The sequence below is a fragment of the Eptesicus fuscus genome, chromosome 5 (genome assembly GCF_027574615.1).
Source record: "Eptesicus fuscus isolate TK198812 chromosome 5, DD_ASM_mEF_20220401, whole genome shotgun sequence".
NCBI classification, from domain to species: Eukaryota; Metazoa; Chordata; class Mammalia; order Chiroptera; family Vespertilionidae; genus Eptesicus; species Eptesicus fuscus.
Window position 1 is genome coordinate 17319685 of NC_072477.1, and position 15157 is coordinate 17334841.

At 39.2% G+C, this 15157-nt stretch overlaps 1 protein-coding gene across 4 annotated transcripts in view; it reads left to right on the plus strand.

Annotated features, from left to right (window-relative positions):
- The window catches only part of CEP128 (centrosomal protein 128), a 364379-nt gene that overhangs the window by 293815 nt on the left and 55407 nt on the right, over window positions 1-15157 (plus strand). For all 4 annotated transcript variants that reach the window (XM_028155817.2, XM_054715853.1, XM_054715854.1 and 1 more), the window contains exon 20: window positions 4373-4422. In XM_028155817.2, the coding sequence (XP_028011618.2) occupies window positions 4373-4422 (50 nt within the window). The remainder of the gene's footprint in view (window positions 1-4372; window positions 4423-15157) is intronic.

The window sequence follows — 15157 nt, forward strand, 5'->3', positions numbered from 1 at the left end:
GCCCTTTAGCTTTTCCTTGCTGATCATTTGTTCTAAAGTTGGTCAAGAACAAGCAACAAGACTGTTTATTATAGTGAGGTGTGCTGATCACATTCAGGTGTCGAGGTGTTCTGTCACTTCAGTTGTCCAGAGGTGTCATCTGTGTTCTCTCATCTGGTATTTGCAGTAGGGCAGTCACTTCTCAGCAATGCCCAGCAGCCTATTTAATCAGCGCAGGTTAACAACACTGTTCATCTTTCCAAATGCATGTGCTTAAGCACTGCACCTGACAAGTGAGCAATTGCACTGAGCAGTGATATAGACAGCCGGGGCACTTTGGGGAATGTAAGTTAAGTAGCAAAGGTGGAGAAATCGTAGTTAAGGAGGGTGTGGATATAAAGACCTAGAAGCTCTGATTGTTGACATGAGAGAACTCCAAAAGAAAGGGAGAAGAATACACATGTGTGCATTCTTTGTAGAACAACAGTATGGAAAAGGGTGCAATGAAGTACTGAGTGGTGCAAATGAGAGCATAGTAGGCTAGATGGGCAGGAAGGTAGAGGAGCAGTGTTCTAGCTGTGGCCTGGCATTAACTAGGTAATCTCAGGCAAACTAATGGCTTTCTTTGAGCCTCGTCTTTATCAATTTATTATAGAATGAAACGTTTCACTGTAGAAGAGAATGTTCTTGCCCACTCTAAGTTCTCCAAGTTTCGGAATAGAGATAAAAAGGTACAATAATACTTCATTCCCAGACACTTTTATATATGACAGCAATCCAACTAGCGCTAATTTAAGTAAAAGAAAATAAAGTCCAGGAGTTAGGTGTACTTCAGGCAGGAGTGATCTTGTCCTCAACCAGCTCTCTCTGTCTCTGGGCTCTGCTTTCTTCTTTGCCAGCTTCGTTATTGTACAGGTTTCCTTTACAATGGTAGGAAATACAAGGTAATATAATCTTGCACCTTCCAAAGGAGAGAATCCCAGTATCCATATTAGTGCCTGAAAAAAGATTCCTGCTGGCATGGCTTAGTTTATATGCTATGGGGCAGGTCAAGAGGTTCTCACAGGGAAGGGATGTGGCATAAATAAAAAATAAAAACAGAGTCCACTTCTACTCTTGATATAAGTTAGGATGATGGTTGGTGGGGGTGAACAGAGAGGGTTCTATATTTTAAATACCAATTGTAAAAATTCTTTTGTAATCATTTTTGATCAGCCATCAAAACCAAGAACTGCTTTTGGCGTCAGCTTTGTTGGAAGAGCAACATGAACTTTTATCTATTTGGAGAAAATTGGGAACATAATTTTTTAAACGTATTTTTATTGACTTCAGAGAGGAAGGGGGATGGAGAGAGAGATAGAAACATCAATGATGAGAGAGAATCATTGATTAGCTGCCTCCTGCATGCCTCCTACTAGGGATCAAGCCCACAACCCGGGCATATGCCATGACCAGGAATTGAACCATGACCTCCTGGTTCATAGGTTGATGCTCAACCACTGAGTCACACCAGCTGGGTAAAGGAACATAATTTTTAATTGTAGTTATCATACTATGAAGTTCTGGGGGTAAACTAAACTTATGTCTGTATTTTATCAACTGTGTGAGTTGAGTTTGGCGATATAAGTGATTCAATATCCTTATTTGCCCAGTAAGTTTTAGGTAAGGTATGTGATGTTTGCTATACTAAGTTGGCTATGGGGAACAAGATCATTTTCCTTTAATGGTTGATGGACCCCACTATCCATCACTACAGTTCCACTCTACTATTAAACAACACAATTCATTACAAGGAGCCCACCTCTGTGAACCACCTAATATCCATAAGTAGTGTAACAAAATGGCTACATCACATGGGAACAGAATAATGATCTCACATCTCACAGGTATTGAAGAGTTGCACTGAAGACATAATTTACTAAAACCAGTCGGAGTAAGCATCTGTTGTTTTGGCCTGTCCACCTGCCTTCTTCTGTTAACAGTACTCTGACTTTGCTTTAGGAAACTGCTCTTTATTTTCTTTGTCCAATCCTTTTAGGATTATCAGTGAACGCCATGCTTTTCCCTAGTCAAGAAGAAGGCAAGAGATCTAAGCTAGGCTAGTTAGCTCTTCTCTTTATGGAATTTCATCTTGATGGAGTGACACAAAGATTAGAGGCATCCAGCCTGGTTGAGCGTCAACCTATGAACCTATGAACCAGGAGGTCACGTTTCAATTCCAGGACAGGGCATATGCCCAGGTTTCAGGCTCAACCCCCACTGGGGGGCATGCAGGAAGCAGCTGATCAATGATTCTTTCTCATCCTTGATGTTTCTACCTCTTTCTCCCCTCCCTTCCTCTCTGAAATCAATATATATATATTTGAAAAAAAGATAGAGGCACCCAGGATAAAATGCCCATTGGTTCATGCTCCCTGCATTTCTACCCACCCAGACCAGTGCTTATTTTTTCCAGTCTAGATCCCTTTCCCCCACATCTCTATTAGTTATTCCTATAGCCTTCTAATAAATTCTAAATGATTGTTGTCCAGTTAACAACTGATTGCTATCACTTAGCAAGCACTAGGCACCAAACCATCTCGAAATTCCATTTATTTAGGTAAAAATTCTGTGAGTTGACGTTGCACTGGGTTCACGTGGGCTTCTACCTACGTCATCTGTGGTCATCTTTAGTTCAGCTGGGCAGCTCTGCTCTGGACATTCCCTGAATGCCAGTGGCGGCAACCTGCAGGGTGTTAGGGGTGGGAAGAGTTCTGGACTATGTGTCTCTCGTCATCTCAGCAAGCTGGACTGTGCTTGTTCAGATGATGATGACAGAGTTTCAAGTGGAAAAGTGAAAATGTGTGAGGCCTCTTGCACCTTCAAAGCAGATTGGCGCAAAGTTGGATTTGCTATATTCTATTCACCAAATCAAGTCAGGAGGCAGCCTCTATGCAAGAAGAGATGAGTGATGCTTATGACCGCTTGATGGAAGTAGCTACAGTGTCACAATGCAAATGAGTCAGGACACAAGAAGAGGAATGACCGAGGCTACTTAATCTACCACACCTCAAGTTGATTTCTGCTAAAGAACCTGATATGCCAACCAAAAATCTCTTTAAAAATCCAATGTAATACATTCCCATGCTCCTTTAACTTATTGATGTAACTCTGATTATGAGAGGTCTGGGAGCTAAAGTCAGCTCCACTCTGGACACAGAGCAAAAACTACCTCTTATCCTTAATCCAAGTGCATTGTGTCTTGAGAGGGTTGCTTGCTGTTCCTATATCTCTTAACCATCCAGTCTCAAAGGGCCATCACTATCAATCATATAATCTACCAGGTTTTCTGGAGTTTCAGTGTATTGCCCACCCAGCTGTGACATATACCATTGTGGCTTGGCTTTCCACGATACTGTTGTTTCCTGCTGCATCTGGCATTGCACTTGCTAAAAACATTTGCCTTTCTGGGATATATATTGAATTTGTAGAGGTTATATATTCCTTTTATGCAGCACAGCCTCTTGGTAAGCTATATCAATCACAGCGTAAGGCAAATGCTAATATTAATGTGCGCTGCTGTAGGTGTTTATTGCCAGTTTCCATCCAAGTTCTGACTCAGCCCAGCCCTCTCTAGGTTTGTGAGATCTAATAAGATCACAGCACAGGGTGGTATAGCTGCAGGCAGAAAATTCTACTTGCCAAATATATGCATATATATATTTACAGCGAGCTCATAAATTAATGTCAGGCACTGAGGCACCGTGGCTGTGCGCAGGCATTTAGACAGAACTCTCTTCAGCGACTACCTCGCCTTCCAGCCACTAGTTTCTCTGAGATGGTGCCAACCTCTTGGTCAGATGTAGCTTCAATGCTTCCCACCCTTTCGGTATGAAATGATAATTAATGTGACTGTATAGTTAAGCTGATGTTCTCCTTCCATTAATAACACCCATTATTCAGGGTATTTTAATTTGGTTATAAAAATTTCTCTGGAGGTGTTGGCTAGGGAGTTTAAGAGCAAATGGTTTGCTTCTCATTTTTCTTTCAAAAGAAAAAAATGTGGGTGTGTGTATGTGTGTGGTTTTTGTTTTTTTTTTTTAAGGAAAATTTTGTGTTACTTTTGAGTTATGTAAACTGGACCAAATTTCTAAAATGCTGGTGTGATTTTGGATTTTAATTGAGTTGGTCTCATTCTCTAGTATCCCCACCAGCACTGGGACCTCCCAGGATTCTCAGCCAGCTTCGGTTTGGCAGGATCCAGAGATCTGCTAATCTCAACTGTGGGCATGAGAACATCAAATTCTATTCCAGACAACAGTTTATACAAGCCTCTGACTGAATTGTGTTTGATAATAAGAGGCTACCCATTTTTGCACTGCATTTTGATGGGTATTTTACTTTCTCATTGTAGATCTGCTGGAGGAGTCCCACAGAAAAGATGAAGAAATGGAATCTCTACAGGTAAAGTAAATTGTCCAATTGGACAGGTATCCTGGCGATAAAAACATTTTTTGTTGTTGTTATTTTTTGCCCTGTTAGCCTTTACTATTGTCCCATTTACACCACGATGACAAGTGGAGTAAAAAAAGAAAAAAGTCAGAACTTTAAAGCCCAAGTTGGAATTTGCTTTCTTTAGAAGTGTTTGAGAGCATTTGCAATCTCCTAAAGCAAGAGGCCCACGCAGGCCCTGCCTTGGTGGCGCAGCTGGCTGGAGTGTCATCCCGTATACCAAAAGGTAGTGGCTTTGATTGCTGGTCGGGGTGGTGTGGGAGGCAACCGATGAATGTTTCTCTCTCACATAGATGCCTCTCTCTCTCTCTCTCTTTCTCTCTCTCTCTTCTCTTCCCTTTCTCTCTCTAAAATCAATTAAAAATAGGAAGTCAACTCGGCCTTCATGCTGCTCTTGCAAGGAACTTTTATTCCTTGGGTTAGCTTACTAGCAGCATTAAGAAAAGAAAGCAATATCTTTGCAAAATCATTTCCCTCCAGATAGGACTGATGAATAAGGATGAATTTATGGAATCTGCATATTCAAGGGAAAGTCAAAAGTATTCTGACTCCATGAATGTCATCTACCAATGACCAACCAAGAATATAAACACATATATGGCCCTTAAGACTTACCTTGTATGCCTCTCAGTTCACTCTGGATTTATGCACATTTCTTGAATTAGAAAATTGTGCTTGAAAGGTTACACTAGAATTTTAATTGACATTTCCATGGAACGGGCAATTGATGTTAACTCGGCATCTGACAGAAGTTCTCTTTCTTTTGCATTGGGCTAACTTACAAATGGGTAACTCAAGTGTCTATCTTTATTAGGGGAAATATAATCACTTATATTCGCATGACAGAACCAATTCATTTAATGTCAACATTGTAGATTAAGAACAGTAAATACTTTGGACATTTAAAGTTCTCCTTGGGCCTGGAGATGCAAGTAGGACTGGAGAGTGATGCAATGAGCTGGCTTGAAAGGTGTAGGGATAAAGATGTTTGCTTTTGGCCAATGAAGGATGGATTAAACAAAGCTCAAAGAGCAAGAGGAATATTCTATAATTGGGGACTCTTCTATCTAATGCTCTATCTGTTAGTATAATTGATCTAAAATGATGAAGAAGAGTACAGCTCTGTATATGTAATAAAAGTGGCTTGTGTTAACCACAGTTTTGTACAGATTAAATTTTTTAACATCTTGAGCTACATTCAGGTTGTAAAAAGAAAGAGCCCTGGTTTATCTAGTCTGGGCTGGGAAAAATCTCAACTCTGTACTCACCCTCTATATTGTTGAGAAATTACTATCAGCAATGCTGTTGTGATGAACAGCAAAGCATACTTTTGCACTAAATATATCTATATCTATATGTATAGATATTTATATATATGTCAGGAAGGTAATGAAGGCTTTTTGAGGCGTTTTGGTTATGCACCGTATTTGCCATTGGCCCCAGAATACCACATATAAACATATGTATTGAGTATGTAATAAATGTCTGGCCTTTTGAAATGGCAGCACAAACCTTTTTGAGTTTATTTCTCTCACAATATGAATGTTGGAACCTGTAATCCTGTTAAAGTTAATAGCCAATGCTGCTTCTCAAATATTTATTAAATGCTGGCAGCATTTTCTACCAAAATGTCTATCCAGTGCAATAGAATGTCCCAGCCAACTAACTATGGGATTTTTAAAAGTAGGGCATCGTCCAGTATGATGTCCGACAGCAGAAAAGTTCACTGTTGGCACTTTGTAGAAGCAACTAGTGTCTAACTAATATTCTATTGAGATCTAAGAAGGAACTGGCACTTGCAGAGAGCACAAGAGTTCAGAGACACATCCCAGAAAGCCTTTCATGTTCCAGACTAGAGGAAGATCTATCAAAGGTACCTACATCTCCGAGTCTTCAAATATCAGTATCACGGGTGATAGTTTGAGAAGACTATCTATTAAAGTATGCTGGTTGAAGTCCTACAATCACACAATAGAATTTGGGGAGAAAAAGACAAAGGAATTTTTAAATAAATGATAGTACCAAGGACTGGAGGTTGACAATTTTTGAGTTTTAAGTCCTGTCTCTGCGTCTGATTCTCTGGGTAACCTTGAGTAACTCAATTAACTTTGCTGTGCCTATTTTCTGATCTGTAATGTAAAATCATCAAACTGTCTTTCAGAAGTCTTTAGTGTGGATTATATTATCCCAGAAGGGAGAGCTAAATATTTAATTCCAATTTACAGTGTTAGCAAATCCCCACATATCCAAATTGGAGTCAATTTTATTTACTCATTATCATCATGTAATTGTGTATAACAGATATTCTGCATTTCATGTTATCCTCCTTAAGGGTAGTGGGTGTTTATCTCTAAGCCCTTCCCAATTCCCTATAAATAAAAGATGCTCAATCTACTCATTGAACAAATCTTTATTGTGCAAGGCCCTATACTAGTTTCTAGGGATACAAAGGCAAGCTGCTTATACTGGATAGCTTCTTGCCCTTTACACAGTAATTAGTGAAAAATAATGTTAAATAGGCAATTATAATAAAAATATTTTTAAATGCTACTAGGTGAGATAACTCACTGTGGGAGCATATAGCAAGAACATCTGTCTTTGTTTGGTGGAGATAATGGTAGGTTGGGTGTAAGTGTAGGGGGTCGAAGGTGAAAAGGATGAGCTGGGATGGAGTGGCAATCCAAGTTGGCTTCCCAAAGGAAGTCAGTATTTAAAGGATAACCAGGAGTTAGCATTGGCAAGTTTGGAGTGAAGATAAGAAAAGTTTTAGGTAATGTGAAGGATATGGGAAGGCCTGAGGTAAAGAGAGCATCGGTGTCAAATTTAAGGAACTGAAAGAAGTTGTGTATGGTGGAATGTAGTGACTGAAAGAGCAGAGGCAAGATGGGAATCTGTAAGGTAAATAGAGGTTTAAGGGATCTCCTAAAGGAGTTGGGATTTTATCTCTAGTGTATGGAAAAACTGTAAAGAGAACAATATTATCAAATTTGCATCTTTACTATAAACTGGCTATAAAAGCATTGGGGGCAGGCAAGATTGAAATCAGTGAGACCAATTAAGCATATATTTGTGAGAATGTTGGCAAAGAACAATGGTTGCCTGTATTGGGTAGTAGCAGAGAGCATTTCGCTAAGGGGTCTAGGTTTTAAAATTAAAATTTACCATACGATGAATTGTAATTTCCTATCATGCCTATGAAGCAACTCTCATGTCTTTTATTTTTCCAAATGTGCACTACTTAGTAGCTCAGTGCCTAATCTTAGTAGGTACTCAGTAAATTTCTGTTGAATAAATAAATAAATAAATACATGCCACCATGCCAGGGTCTTATGTATATGACACCTATTCCTGGTTCTCTTGAAGAAGAGAGAACAACCTATTAGAAAACAACCATCTGTGTTCCAGAGTTCATTTGTTGTTTAAAAAATTCTATTCTCCCTGCCCCCGCACCTGTGCAAGCACACACACACACACACACACACACACACACATTTCACTTCCCCGCTTCTCTCTGTCCTGCTCTCCTCTCCCTCCCTCTCTGAATGTAGCATTGAAAAGAAAGGTCAAGGAGTGAGTGCTAGAGGTTAGTAGAAAAGGAAGAGAGTAAAATGGTGAGGGGGATGGGATAGCAGAGAAAGTGTTTTCAGTATTCAGAGAATGACAAACAATGGAATCAAACATATTTGACAGTGATTTTTACAATACAGCTGGTAATTCCCAAAATTCTTTGTTGGAGCTTAGCATTGTCTGGCTATGGTTTTTGTGTGTGTGCTGTGTGACATTTGCAGTTGGTTACACTGTGGGCACTGCTCTTCTTAAAAAACGAAGTATTGTCTTTGACTATAAATGTGTGGTGCTTGTATGAATATCATTTGCATATGGGTTTGAGGTACACTGAACAAGCAAAGCTCTTCTTTAATTCCCTGGAGATCAGCTGACACATTTTAAATAAACATAAAAGGCAACCCATTTTTCCTCAATTTAGTTGAAACGTATTCAGTGACTGACATTTTACCAGAGGTGGCTGGTAGTGGTAGGTGCTGCTGTTGCTTTTGTTTTCATTTTTAAATTACCAAACTACTTCTCATTGATTTTCTGCTTTTCCCAGTGTTGTCTTGTGATTCTCAGAATCACATGAAAATCACATGAAAAGCATATCATGGTTAGTGAGGAAAAGCTTTAAAGTACTGCTTAAGACAGTTACTGAACAGAGTAGATACCTGGAAAAGGCATATGGTCCTTCTCTCATGTACACTTACAGTCATCTCACTCTTCATTTTATTTCAAATGAAAGAAAACTAGATGATTATGGGTGTGCTTTTTCTTATTCATTTTCCTCTTTTACTACAAGCAATGTCCATACCTATAAATTGGGGACAGTAATGATACTGACTCCATAGCAGAGGATTAGCTTGGATAAGAAGTAGTAAACCTTGGTGCCTGGCAGGGCCTCCATAGATTCAGATTCCCCACACTGACTATTTATTCGAACCTACTGTGTGCCAGACATGGTGCTACCCACTGGGGAGAGCTCAGGAAATGCTCCTGCCCTTTTGGATCCCCCTCCTTCCTTGCCCCTTTCTCTCTTTCACCCTCTTCTTCTGTCTTACCACCCCCACCCTCTTTCATGGGCAGCTATTATTTTAAATTCAGATTTGGATCAGATTATGCTAAAGGAATTGTTATATCTTTTTCAAATGTAGTGAAAAAGTCACAATGTGGCAATAATAAAAGATTATATGGGCTACAATATGAGTATCAATCACTTATTTTAAGAGGAACAAGGAGACGTTTTAGCTGTAGGATCTATCATCTAAATGTCATAAATATGTATTCAGTATCAGTATTTTCACTAGAAATGAATTAAATTCTTGTTTAATTAAAAAATAATTTTATGGTTTAAAAAAAGTAATATATGTTTCCCTAAGACATTCCAGAAGCTATGCCCATGAAGGATATTAAATGGCATTATAGACATGTTGTTTTTCAGATGATCCATAATTCTGTTTAATTTCTCTCCCAGATAGCTTTAGAAATAGTCTGGAACCTTCCATTAGAAGGATTTCACTATTTTGGGCAAATGTTTTCGGAGTGGAGGGGCAGGAGTTTGATTTTGTTTCTGTCGCCCAACCAGTGCTAAGGCAAAAGCAGGAGGGAGAAGATAACCTTTTTCTCAGCCATCGCGTCACACCAGCTACTTATGGAGTTGCCAGCATATGGCAGCATGGTGTTTTTAAGAAAAAAATAGAACTCGAATTTCTTAGTTCTCTTGGAACAAGTCTAATAAATATTTATATAGGGGCATTATAATATGGAAAATAATTCTAGTGGAGAGTTGGCAGACACATCTGTGGAGATTAACTGGGCAAGAAAAACCACCAAAGACAAAAAACTGACATGGGCAAAGAAATTGTCCTGGCAGAGCCTGACAGCATAGGGCATTAACATCTCAATAGTCCCAGCGGATGGCACATCCTCCTGGTAACCAACCATGTGATAAATTGGACCAGTGACAGACCAAATGGGTAATTTCCGTGGTTTTGCTGTCAATCATATCTGCCTGACTGGAATGACCATAACCTGTACTTTCAAACCGCACAGTGGTTTGGAGATTATAGAGATTGTGGGGAGAAATGCATAGACGGGGCAGCTAAGAGTCCCTGAGTGAGAGTGAAGGGAAAGTGAGGGTGAAAGAGGTGCTGTGTTTTAACACTGGGCCTCCAGAAGAATGGAAGAATTGGTTAAAGCAGTTCTTAAATTTCAACCAAAATTCTGATTTGCTTTGGAGATCCTAAAGTACTTGTACTGAAGTCCCAATTTAAATAAATTGGTTGTTTAAAATTTTCTGTTTAAGGCTTTGTTAAACTAAAAGGTAAATTCAGTATCCTGTTCATTCCTAAGATGACGCACAGGAGGTATAGTAGAATTTATATAATCCTAGAAACCGAAATGTAATGCAGACTTACTTATTCTCCCCAAAATGCTTTACTTGGAACATAGGCAAATCACTACGTATCTATTTCTTTTTCTAATAAAAGCTATTCTAAACAATGTCACAAATTAAACAAAATGGGTTATTATGGGCTATGGGAGGGTTGGGCAACACTTTGCCACTTTCAGGGAGAGGTGGCTTAATGGCTCATTAAAATCTCTATTTTCTCAAAAGGTGAGGAGGCTTACCCAGACTTAACTTTAGCGTGAGGTCTCAACAGAGATGGAACTTTAGATGTTTGTATCAGGGTCAAGCAGGGTCTCCGCTGATTAGATCTGTACATTTTAATTTACTACGTCAAGAGTCATCACGAGAGTGGGGAACCAAGCTCAGTAAAATAGATTCCATTTGAAATGTTAGTGGTCATTAAATTTTATTACCCTATTTTACCTGAAATTTGCAACTTAATTTTAATTCCAAATTTATGACAGAATTAAAGTGGAAAGTAGAAAGCCCTGGGAGGGAAGAACTATTCTGTCTGAATGTACTGAAATTGATTGACTAGATAATTTTCTTTCCAGGATAAAAAATATAAAAACGTGGCTGGTTCTGTTTACTCAGAGGGATGGAAAACATAAGTCTTCAGGATTCAGCAGTCTCCTTGAGACAAGGTTATTAAAAAGCCTCTAAAAAATGCCATTTGGAAACATTTAAAACTACAAAGTGTAGACTTTGAGCACAAAAGCCTAAATTTTACTCCATGACAGAAAGTTTAAAAAACTTGGTAGTTAAAAATGAATCAAATTTGTGTTACAGATTTTGTAAATTATTCCCATAAAGTGGGAAATTATTTTATCTGTCTCCATACACATCCCTTTTGCAGTTGGCTCCATGAAAAGCAAAATTTCCATAAAGGTCTCTCGGTGCCTTTGTGGAGTCTGAGTTCTGGGCACCCTGGGCTCTGGGGCTGATAGAAAGAACAGCTTGCACGTTCTTGTGACAAATGACAATACCCTAAGCTCATTATGATGTTTTGTAGTGTTGAGCTTGTCTGAGAGTTGGGCCATGTCTCCAGAGTTCACTGTGGGCAATTTCAGTTGGGTTGCAGATTAACTGATTACTTCTAGACTGTTCATAATATGTTTCTTCTTGTTGTTCTCATGTCACCTTCCCAGACTGGCCTTAAACTTTGTACAGATAACTGTGAGTCTGAAATCCTTCAGGCCATTATACCAAAAAATACGTTAGACTGGTAGCTTAAACTAGAAACAGTTATTTATCACAGTTCCAGAGGTTGAGAAGTCCCAGGTCAAGGCAGATGCATTGTCTGTATTCATAGTGTTCACAGAGGTAGATTTAGTAGGTGGTGAGGGCCACTCTCCTCATTCATAGATAGCCATCACCTTACCCTGTCCTCACCTGGCAGAGAGCAGAGAAGACTCTGAGTCTCTTTATGAGGGGGTCCATCCTCATGACCTAATCACCTCAAGTTCCTACCTCCTGATATCACATTAGGATTTCAACCTATGAATTTTGGGGGTATACAAACATTTGACCATAACACCATGTTCTCCCTTTCCTCTTCCATCTCCTGATAACATTGGCAGTTGTGAAAAGCAATTTTCGAAGTGATGAAACAGTAGTGTTCAAAGTATTTGGAAACAAATGCTCATCAACAATATACTTCTGGTTGAAACATTTTCCATAGACTCCTTAGACAAATATTGACATTTGAAGCATTAATAGGACATTGTTGAAAGAAAGTATAGTTCTCATTCCAGGGCTATCACCCAGCCCCATCTGTGGCTGATTTTCCAGCACATAAAGAAATGCTCAGAGGATTTCCCCAAGATGAAGTCCTCAAAACTCACTAAGATTATGTTTCACTCTATTAACAAATATTACTTAGCACTCCTTAATTCCTTTCAAGGTTACGCTAAATCCGCCTCAAAGGGTAATGTCTATGCATCATAGCAGAAGAAAATAAACACCCTTTGACTTGTTAATGCATAATATTAGTAGCTAATGAGAAATTATTTTGTGTCTTGCACTGTGCTCAAAGTTCTAAATATAGGTCATGTATTCCTTACGACAATTCTATCAGGTAGATACTGTTATTCTCATTGTGCAGATGGAGAAGCTACTGAGCCTCATAGCTTGCACAGCCAGTAAGTGGCCCCGGCTAGGATTTGTATTGGAATCTGCCTGGCTTCCACACCACTGTGCTTAATGCCTCACGAGCTTATGGAGAACTGAATTTCTGCCCTTATTTGTTTAGGTTCCTGGCCTTTCTTTTAACTTCTTTCTCTCCCCACTCACCCCCCCCCCCCCCGGAATAATTTGTTAGCAAACATATTATGTATTTAGTGTGGCAAAATACTAACTGACCCCCTACCTTTTCAAAAAAGAGATATAAGAAACTAAATAATTTTAAGAAAGTGCCTTACATAAGGCAATATGGGGGACTTGAAATTAGTGAAACTTCTCACTGCCTTTCTGAAACTCTAAAACTACTTATGATCCCTTCAGCTCCAAGCTTACATACACATGGCAACTGGAACAGTGTCATATAAATACATATTTTGGGCCCTTGGCATGTGAGGAAGATTTTAATTCCTGGTGTAAGATTAGGAACCATCCAGTAATCTCGGGCACTTCTAGGAAGGAGAAGGGATCATTTTTCTTTTTCCATTCTGCACCTTTTCTTTTTGCTTATTCATCATGTTTTAAATAAACAGACTGAAGAAAGTTGTTATTAAAGCCCTCCTCGGGCTTCTTCAATTTCAGTTTCAAACCAGGTTCAAAATATTCTGGCAAAAATTAAAGGCAAGACTGAAAATGTTTGCATAAATTTTAAATTGTGCAAAAAGTGATAAAACTAAAATGAACTGAAAGAATGACTAATAAGCATCTCCTGTTGTGTCTTTGTCTTTATCAGTGATTATTTTGGTTTTGAAAAATTGATTCTGAAGTGCATTCCTTTCCCTGAGCATCCACGTTCCGCTCACTATTCGAAATTTAATTTGTTCAAATTGTAATGTTTGCTGTTGGAAGTGCGAAGGCTTATTAGCACACTAATAAATAACATTTTATGTCTGCTAACAATATTTCTGAATTTGCTCATGAAATAGAAAAATATTACCTACAAGAGACTCTGTGTCTTTACCACGTTCTGATTGTAATTGAAATCCCAAGTTCTCATTTTGCTGTTCAAAAAGAACTAACACATTTGTCACGAATGAAACAGGTGTGGGGGGAGAGGCCATTTCTGGGCCCAGTGATGAATTTAAGTTCCTGTAGCCCAGACCTGAAAGAGCTGGGAGAGCAGAACAATAGGGCTGCCATCCACCTGTACAACAGCACAGCTAATTAGGGGGAGGCCTTTGCTGCCTTTGTCGTTCTGATAGCTCCCCAGCAGTGTTGGCCGTGTGCCTCAGCTGGCCCAACAGCAGACCCAGAAGCAGAAGGGGTTGCAGCTCCCTTAAGGAAGGCATATGGCAAACATATAATCCCTTTTACGGTATAGTAAATTAATATAAAAATGTGCACCAATAATGGTTTTCATTTGAACATTAAATTTTATGGTGTGTTGTTACACTGACCCCCGACATCTGTTTAGAGTAAGGTTCTGGAATGCTGTGCTGGCATGTGCGATTTTGAGAAGGAGGCTCCAGAACAGTTTCCCAAGGTTTCCGCTAACCTCCTCCACACACACACCATAGTCCCAATGGTCATAAAAATGCATTTATTGTCTGTTTGTTCATAAAACTGCACTGTTAGTATGTGGTATTTCCATTAGCTCCATTTCGTAGAGCTTTTCAATATATATATTTAAATGTGACCTTTCATTTGTTTTTGAGAGTTAGTATAGACTCCTTTGAGTCAGGTGGTCCTGGATTATGGTCTCAGCTCCAACCTTAAATCACAGTGTGAAATGTGATACATTTAATATCTTTGAGTCTCTTTCTTTGACTTTAAATGAATAAAATTTAATAATGTTACCTACTGAAAGTTTTTGTGAGGACTAAATGAGAACATATGCGAAAGCACCCAATACAAATTTGGCAAATAATAAGCTTTTAATAAATAATGCTGCTTTTTATGATGCTGGTAATTTACAGCCACGATACACATGCCAGTGTCCCTTTTGTTCCTGAAATTAAACAGTCCCTTTTGTGTCCCAGAAACTTTGCATGTGCCACTCCCTCTCTCTCTCATCCTCTTCCCTTAAGTCTTTCAAATATGGCTCATCCTTTGTTTCAGCTCAAATGTCATCTTTCTGTGGGAGCCTAACCTGTCTAAGGTGAACTTCTGCCCCCACTCCCATCACAGTTGCTGAGTGTCTTCTTTATTTATGTCTTCATCTTCTCTTTTGCCGTGTAAGCTCTGTAATGGCAGAGACCGTATCTTCCTTGTCCCTTGTCGATAACTATGTACCCAATCTCCAGAGTAGTGTGTGCATGGATGAATGGATGGATTATTTAAACGAATGAGTAGAAGAGAGGGAGGGAGAAAGGGAGCAAGAAAGGAAGGGAGGAAAGACATTGGAATGAAAGAAAAAATGATGGAGAAAAGGAAGAAACTTATGTGGCCCGAGGAATGGTTTATATTCTGGGGATGTGTTTCTTCCTTTCTCTTTTCTTACCCCTGATCAGTGTGTTTCGCCTTATCCTCTCCTTTCGGAGTTATATAGGATTGCCACAGGGTGACCTCTGTGAGACAGGTCGTATTTCCTAGGGGATACCACCACCTTAG